Source organism: Lycorma delicatula, chromosome 3, assembly GCF_047948215.1.
Source record: "Lycorma delicatula isolate Av1 chromosome 3, ASM4794821v1, whole genome shotgun sequence".
NCBI classification, from domain to species: domain Eukaryota; kingdom Metazoa; phylum Arthropoda; class Insecta; order Hemiptera; family Fulgoridae; genus Lycorma; species Lycorma delicatula.
Genome location: NC_134457.1, coordinates 210,452,310 through 210,461,214, shown reverse-complemented (window position 1 = coordinate 210,461,214; position 8,905 = coordinate 210,452,310). Strand labels below are relative to the sequence as shown.

General features: G+C 29.4%; 1 protein-coding gene across 1 annotated transcript; it reads left to right on the top strand.

The window, feature by feature from the left end:
- Positions 1-210: 210 nt before the first annotated feature.
- On the top strand, positions 211-8,091 carry LOC142321304 (polycystin-2-like protein 2). Its single transcript, XM_075359299.1, has 3 exons — positions 211-311; positions 5,004-5,156; positions 7,873-8,091. Exons 2-3 carry the CDS (start codon positions 5,052-5,054, stop codon positions 8,089-8,091), a joined length of 324 nt encoding a protein of 107 aa, XP_075215414.1. The 5' UTR covers positions 211-311; positions 5,004-5,051.
- The last annotated feature ends 814 nt before the right edge of the window (positions 8,092-8,905 follow it).

The window sequence follows — 8,905 nt, the reverse complement described above, 5'->3', positions numbered from 1 at the left end:
AAGCTGGATTTGCTGAATATTTTTGGCTTCAAACAGTGAGACAAGCAAGCAAGCTCACTGAAGCCAAAAATTAGCATTAGTTTACTAAAGGGTTAACTAGTTCACAAAATAGTTTTTAAACATTATGAATTTGAGGATTTAGAAAGTTTTTAAAATTTTATTTTAAACTGTATTATTTTTAATATAAAGCTGATTAGTAATTTATTTTTATTTATTTTCAGTCTTCACCAGCTCTTTTTGGTTTTGCTTTAATTTTTTTAATAATACTGTTTGCATTTGCTTTGTTGGGACATCTACTATTTGGAACTGAAGTAAGTTTATAATTAACTTTTATTTTAATCTAAAACAAAAACATAAATTTGTTGTATATCATTACGGATAGATTTCTACAAACATACTTAACATGCCAGATAGATGGCCGACTATGCTCCATGATTGTACCAGGGAGCTCGTAGAGTAATAACCCCCTCTAAATTAGTGCTATAAAAGCAGTATGAAGTTGAAGACCCTTTCTTGAAAAGAGAGTTACATTTAGTATGAGTGAAAGAAAATATTTGGGAAAAGGTACATACTCATTGTAGGACTGACTTTGCCTCTACAAAAATATTTTTACTGAATGTGTATGTGTAACATATTCTATGTGTGACACATTCTAATGTAGGGTGATTTACCTTTGAGTACAAGTACTCATATGCATATATAAACTAGAGAGATAACTGTGTATGAGCCCTGAATCAAGAAAGCTGCACTTCTAAATTATGGATACATTAAAATTATCATACAAATCAATCAATTTATTTAGAAAAGTCATGCTTGTATAAAAAACATTTTGACAGCAGCACTAAAAAAGGTGTAACACCTGAAAACAACAAATAAAAAGTAGCAGGTGAAAAGAAAAAAAACAGACTTGACAGTTAGAAAATTCTACTTGTAAATAAAGCTGATATGATTTAACTAAAATCATTTTTTAAATTAACATTTTATTAAACGTGCAATAACAGCTTTGTTTGCTAGTGTAATGTTATAACAGCATATTGTAAGTGATGTTTAGCTTTTGTCATTTATAAAATTTGACATGATATATTTAATATTTTGTAAAATACAAACCACCAAACACAGTAAATTGGATATGTTATACTAACCTTATTAATTTTGAATAACCTGTTTTTGCAGTATGTTGATTCAGTTGGTATTAAATTCATTTTTACATTAAAACTTATTTTGTTTTGGAAATTATAATATAATATTTTCCATTGTTAAATTTTAAGTAATGTTGTATACATACCTGCACTTGTGCTGTACAGAACTTGTAACACAGCACAAATATTCCAGTGCAGAACAGAAAAAGTAGATGTATGTTTTCAACATTATTTAAAATATGACAATGGAAAACAATTTATGGAACAAACTATTAAAACAAACTATTAACAAATTATTAAAAAAATAATAAGTTTTAATGTAAAAAAAAAAAAATTAATACCATCTTAAAATGTGAGATACTGTGAAAACCAGATATTAAAAATTAATAAGGTAAGTTTATCTTACTAAAACTACTGTGTTGTGTGGTTTGTATTTTATATAACTTTAAACTTTTATAGCATAGTAGTGAAAATGTTACTGAATTATTTAATAAAAAGAAAATTATATAAATAATTTGTTTTTAATTGTCTTAAAAGCCCCTTAATAATTCTTAGTGAGGATTGTTTAGAAGTCTTCTTAGATCTAATGAAGTAAAAGAATGATGCACCTTGGCAGAGAGACCATATAAAATTAAACTTTTTCCAAAGTCAATCTTAGTCATATCTAAAATGTTGCAGTCTTTTGTAAGCTATGACTTTGAAACAAAGAATCAGCAAAACAATTTTCTTTAGTTGAGTAATTTTCAGTTAATTCTGCTTGTAGTGCATTTCCTAAAGTAATAAGAATCTCTCAAATGTGTCTACAGTTTCTTTAAAAAGAAATATTTTATAAAAAAAAAGAAATTTTTTTGTTGAATTTTTTAATCATTTTTCTTACAGAGATATGATTTCTAAGAAAATTTCTCTCATTGGTTTCAATATTCTATTTATATTTTTGATAGAAATGAACTTTTTTCTGAAACAGCTCTTACAAATTTTGTACAAATATTTCAACATTTTTAAAAAATTGTATAATTTTTTCTGAAATTTGTCTTTCTGGCAGTTATCTGTTTTTGTTGTTTTTTCCAGTTTCAACAAACCCTCTGTAAAGATCCAGTTTTTTGAAAATTTAATGAGGACATGGCTAAATGACTAAATTTTAATTGGTTTTTTGTCAATTTCATCCTATATATGTGGTCTATGTACTGTTAGTTACCAGAACCAATCATCTATAACATTCATTTCAGAAGAAAAAGGTTTTGAGAAATTAAATATTCAGAAAGTGTCATCAGCATTGCTGTTGATAGTTTCTTCTATTATTTGAAGGAAATAAGTACCATTATTGAAAATTATGCAAAAAGAGTATGAATTATTTGTACCTGTTTTCCCATTAGTGTAATTTATAATCGATAACAGACTTTATCAATCATACTTAAAAATGTTGCTGGCAGTTTCAGTATGGCAAGCTGTAATTTGAGCTTGTACATTTTATTTTTAATGTACAGTAGACTAAGATTGTCTGAGGTAACTGGGACCGAGACCACCTTGGATATGGAAAAACTTTGTTAACACCGAGAGATTAACTGCTCTTTGGCTAAAAATAATTAAAAACTAGTTAAAAAATGTATAGAAGTAGTTGTAAGAAAAAACATAAAATAAACATAATTACAGACCTCTAATTATGTAGAAGTATGAAATTTTTTTAAAAAGGCTTTGATTGATTTTTGAGTCAACCTCTTTGCTCTCTTAAATGATGTGATGTTATGCCGATGGTGTAGAGATAGTGTATCATATGGCATGCACTCTTCCTGTTGCTCTAGTAAGGAAGAGTGGCTTCGATCACTTTCAGCCCATTGGAGTGTAATATTTTTGGGGTTATCCTCTTACATATCATTGTCCTCTTCACTATCTTGAGCATTGTTAATCATACTGATAATCGCCTCATCAGCGATCTCCATCTGCACACCTTCAGTGCACCGATCACAAATATCTTTGCTGTTGATTTGATCTTCTACTGGTAACTGATTGGCTAGTTTAGTTGACTTACATTTTCCTGTTTTTTTAGGGTCCTTCTAAGCCAAATAAATTCTTCCAAGATTTTTGGGTGGTAGTGGTTTTCACCTCATCCCACGCTGAACCAATTCAGTATATGCTACATCTTTTAATGAGACTTTCTTTAGGGCCTCTCTAACAGTCATCCCTTCATATAATCTTGCAATCAATGTCTGGAGAAGCCTTCAGCAATAATTTTTCTTCATTTGTAGATCCCCTTAGTCTAAAGGTTTTATAAGTGATGTCATATTAGGGGGTAGAAATATGGCTTTAATATCACCATTACACATTTCTTTGGTATCTGAGTGAGACGGCACATTGTCCAATAATAAAATAGCTTTCCTGGGGTGCTTACTATTCTTTAATGCTTCAGTGACTGTAACAAATTCATTAAAAAACCAGTCTCAAAAAATTTGGCTTTCCTTCAATGCACTTCTTTGGTTACGGTACATTGTTGGCAGACAGTTGATTTTGATATTTTTAAAAGTTCTTGGATTTTTACATTTTACAATAAGCAGAGGTCTTAGTTTCAATGAACCAGAAGCGTTGCAAGTAGTCAGATCTGTGACTCGTTGTTTACTCTTTTAAATCCAGAAACTGTTTTTTCAAATTTTGCTTCTAAGGTTTTGGAAGGTAGCAATCGAAAGTTTAGCTGTGAGAGCTGTTTCTCCCCACTAATATTCAGCTGCCTTAAGCAGCTTTTCATCTAGCTGTCAAGCCACCCATCACTTGGAGTGAATGTTTCCTCACTGTCTTTAAACAACTTGTGGAACTCAAGTGCCTTAGCTTGAAGCATTGGCCCACTCACAGGACTGCCCATCTCTTGCAGCTGTGAAAATCACAGGAAAAATACTTCAGACGTCTGCTTGTAAGTTACCTTTCTTCAAAGTCTATTGATTCAAACCACTGCCCTTCATTCACACTTTTGTTTATAAATTTTTCAATTTCTTTCCAGTTGTTTCCAATCCCTTACAGTCACTTTTTTAATTGACTCGCCACTGTCCAACTTTTTAATTGACTTGCCATTTTCCAACTGTTTTATTAGATTAAATTTCATTTCAAGAGAAACAACTCTTCTGTTTTCCACTTGTAGCGCAACACAGAATTCAGTAAAAACACAAACTTAACACACTAATACAACCATGTTAAGCGGGAGCACAGAGATAACTGAAACTGACAGGCGACTGTGACAATCCAAAGATTGACGGTTGAACCTGATGATTTCTGAATTTGGTAGGAGAGGAGACCTTGCATGTCAAGTGTATAAACTTATAAATGTCCTGCTTTATTTTGATGTTTTATCTTACTGTGACTAGCTCGGTTAACCTGGAGACTCAGTTGACCATGACTCGGTTGAGCACATCTTGGTTGACCAGGACTTGGTTGATTGTGAGACTGTATATTTAATGTCTGTAGTTTCACGATTTCAGTTATGAGTGAGATAGAAAAAGGATTGTAAAGAATTTAATTTAGCTGCTGAAAATCTTGTCCATTTGTATTAGAAAAGAGTGCACTTGCTTAAGTAAGCACAAACCATAGTTGCCTATACATCTGCATAACTGTTTGTAATGGAGCACTAAAAATGATTGTATTTTTCTGTAATAGAGAAGTGAGCATCTCGGCTGATAGCCATCTAATGGAAATTTTTTTTATTTTGCAACCCTTTACCCATCTCCTTTTTCACTGAAATTATGAACTTGTGTTGTTAAAACAAATGATTGGGTAAAAAATAAAGAAACTGTAAAATAATATTTGTTTTTAAATCTTATTTTAGTTGTAGAAAACTTTCTGGTGTCATTGTTTATACTGTATTTTTTTTTTTATTACTTTCAGGTACGCAGGTTCAGTTCAGTTTTTGATTCACTTTTTTCATTGCATCTTATGTTACTTGGAGACATTAATTATCAAGAACTTGTCAATGCAAACAGAATTGTAGGGCCAATTTTCTTTTGTACTTATATATTTTTCATTTTCTTTATTTTGTTGGTAAGTATAAGATGCATCTATTAAATTATATATTTTATAAGTGAAACAGTTTATATTAACCACAAAAAGGATTTATGCCTAAAACAGGAACTAAAAAAGTAACATTTTAAAATAATGAGGCATCTTTGATGAAGTTTTTTTTATAAATATGTATTATTTATTTATAAATATGTAATTATTTATTATAAATCCTATGATATTAGTCTAATATACTTGTAAAATAATGTATTACACTCTAAAAGTATTCTTGCATTTATTTATAGTATGATAAAAAATAACCAAAAAGGTAGTTTTTTCTGATAATCAAGCTTGATTTTAAGTTTTTATGAAAAAAAGTTATTTGCTGTGCTGTAGCTGTGTTATGACATTAGTTTGCTTGATGTGTTTGTCAACGATCACAATCTTCTCCTGCCTTTGTTCCTGTCATCAGCCTTAAGATTTGGGAATTTATTCTTACTTCATCCATCTATCTAAGAAAGTTGTTCATCGGCCTTTTCCTCTGTGGAGTGTTGAACAGATTTATAATGTCCGTGCCATGTTCTTATTTTCCTTGCAACATTATATATATCAAACTGTTCTTGATTCTTCTTTTTAGCTGTCTTATCATGTTCCTTTACAATTAGGAATTCACCTCTGAATACTCTATCTATTCAAATGCTGACAGAATTCTGCTTATTTTTTGAGACTGTCTTCACAACGTTGTAATTATTATTTTGTAATAAATTATTTATTTATAATATATATTTTTTTACTATTGTACTCTACTATAATAAATGTAGTATACTACAATAATGTTATTAAACATGTGTGTAATTTTTTTAATCATCAGTCATTTGACAAATTTAGTGTTATTCTTCATTGCTGTCTGTTTAAGTTAATCTCAGCATGTTTTTCTTTGTCCTTATTCTCCAGACTCGATTTCATCCTTTTTCTTCTTCCATAGTTTTATCCTCTTCATCTACATCCTTATATATTACCTAATTAAGAATTAAACCTATTGTAGCGTGCAAATTAATCGGAAACAATTTTATTTAAAAAGTAACTTGATATAGAAAAATAATCATAACTGTACAATTAGTGAATATTGTAACTAATATGTCCTTTGTTCTTAATATCATATGGCATTGATTCAACAAGTATAGTATTTTTTTTTTTTTTTATTTCTTCAGTGAAATCATACTGATATTACTGCGGTAATGAGGTCAATTATTCTAGTAAATGAATTTTTGTTGCTTTTTGACTATTGCCTAAAAATTTTCATTTGGTTTAAGTCTGAGGAGCTGCCTGGCCATGGGAGTACTTAGTTTCATTAAAGATTTTTCCACTCTTTTGGGAGTATGGCATGGCACAACTCTTGTTGAAACATTCTATTGCCTTGTGGAAATTTATTTGAAGTTATGTCAACAATTCTTTCCTTCAGAATCTTGATATATCTATCATTTTTCAATACACCATCTACTGGATATAATGAACAAGGGCCCTAATTTCAGATCAAGTTTATTTCACTAATAACAGATTTCTGTGTTGGAGTAGTTTTTCTTTTACGGCCACATCTGCCTGTCCAATTTTTTTAAATTGTTTTAAAATAGCATTCACTGTCCCTAGTCCAACACCCAACTCAGAAGATATTTGTCATTGTGTCATACTGGTATGCACCCAGAAAGAGAAACAATTTTTGAATACTTCTTATATCCTTTATTATATATTCAAGTTGCAGAACAAAAAATATGAAAATATGATTATGTAAAAAAGAACAATAACCTCACCTTACACAAACAATTTAAAACATGGTTGAGGTCAAGCAGTGTAACAACATAGAAATAAACAAATTTCCCTGAGATTGGATTAATTTGCATGCTACTGTGTATATTCTTAATACAGAACTCCTGATCACCCGTGAACAATTTTAACTGTGATGCGGCTAAACTGCGATGACTTTTAGAAAAAAATAAATGTTTTAAAGACTTATAAAGAATTAAAAATTTGTATTTTTTCTTTGATCTGTGGGAGGTTTTACTACTTCATTCATTTACTACTTGAATGTGTAATTGTTTTGAATATGAAAATGCTGTACTACAGTCGATTGTGAATACAATAGGACGATAGGGTTCATTGTGCGATATTGTTATGTTATGCTGTTAAAAAAACTATCTGAAAGAGTAAAATGCACAATTTATTAATTTCTTTTTTTTAATGTCTTATGTATTTTTTTCTTTTGCTCATCAATCTCTTACTGCTTTTATTTTTGTTTATATCTTTGATGGCCTATCAAATTTAATTTGTTACATAGTGTCCTTCTGAAATCATCTAATACTTCTTTTTCCTCTAGTACTTCTGTCACATTGTATATATAATGTAATAATATGTATTATAAATGTATACCCTCCCTAACCAACCCTTCCATGTCACATACTAGCTGTTTCTTTTCTCATCAAAAATGTTTTCCATTGTCATATCTTGATAAACAAAGGTAAATATATTAATATAAGATGTGACAATGGAAAACATTTTTAAAAAGTTTTCTTTTTTCTATACGATGCAAATGTCTTTTCAGTAATGCTATTTTTCTCTGCTTCACTACATTTCTCCTTCAACTGATCTTTCTTTGATACTTAATAGTAATGACTGACTTTATTATATTAGCCATTTTATAATTTAAAAATTGAAATTAACTATCTATTCTACTTATTACTCTATATTTTTTATTTACTTCTAGAATATGTTTTTGGCAATCATAAATGAGAGATTTTGGGCCAAAAATAAGCAAATTGATTTAGATACTGAAGATACCCTAGGTATAGTATTAAAGCGCTCTTTGCAGAATTGCTTGAACATGTTCGGTTGCAAAGGTTTGGTAGGAAATTGGAAACAACGTGATGAAAATAATAAAGGTTTAATTCGAATGAACAGGCTAAAAAGTTCTCTTCAAAGGTAAGATATATTTTGTATTCATCTTAACTATAAATTTTAATAGTAAATAATATGGAAATAGAAATCTTGGTTACTAGCCCATAAAACATTTTTTGCTGATAAATATGTTGTAGTTAATATTTACTATCTCCAGTGTGATTTTGAAACCACAAACAGATTTTATTCAGTTAAGAGATGATTTATATTTAACATCAGAACTGATAAAACAATTCTCTTAATACTAGGTTGAATAAAAAAATTCAATCTTTTATTGCATTCTGTTGCTACAGTAATATGCTATTATATTTTCAAAGGCACCACTGATATACCATTGGTCATTAAGGCATTTATATTATCATACAGTCCTTTTTAAATCTTTTTACTCTTGGTATAAAAACAATTTATCAACTATATTCATTTAGGAGAAAATTTGAATAATGGTGAGGTGGTTCAGACATTATTGAATAAATTTGGAGTTTTAAAGTATGTATAAAAATGGAGAAAAGACCAGTCTCATGTAGATACAATGAGAAACAATTTTGTTTATAAATTTTCTCTGCTATTTCATTCATTCTGGCTCCCCATACTTGTCCCATAACACATTGGTCAGGAACTGCATACAATATTCACAATTTTGCATCATTGTGATATAACAGCAATTATTTTAAAAGTATTTAGTTAGTTTTGCTGTTAAGATTTTTCTTAAAAATGGCACTTCTGAAATTAAATTTACTCCTAGATACTTAAAATTATTTACTACAGCAATTTGCTTAACTATCAAATCACCACTTTGAGTTCTTAATCTTTTTGCCATTTGTGATTATCATTATTTTGGATTT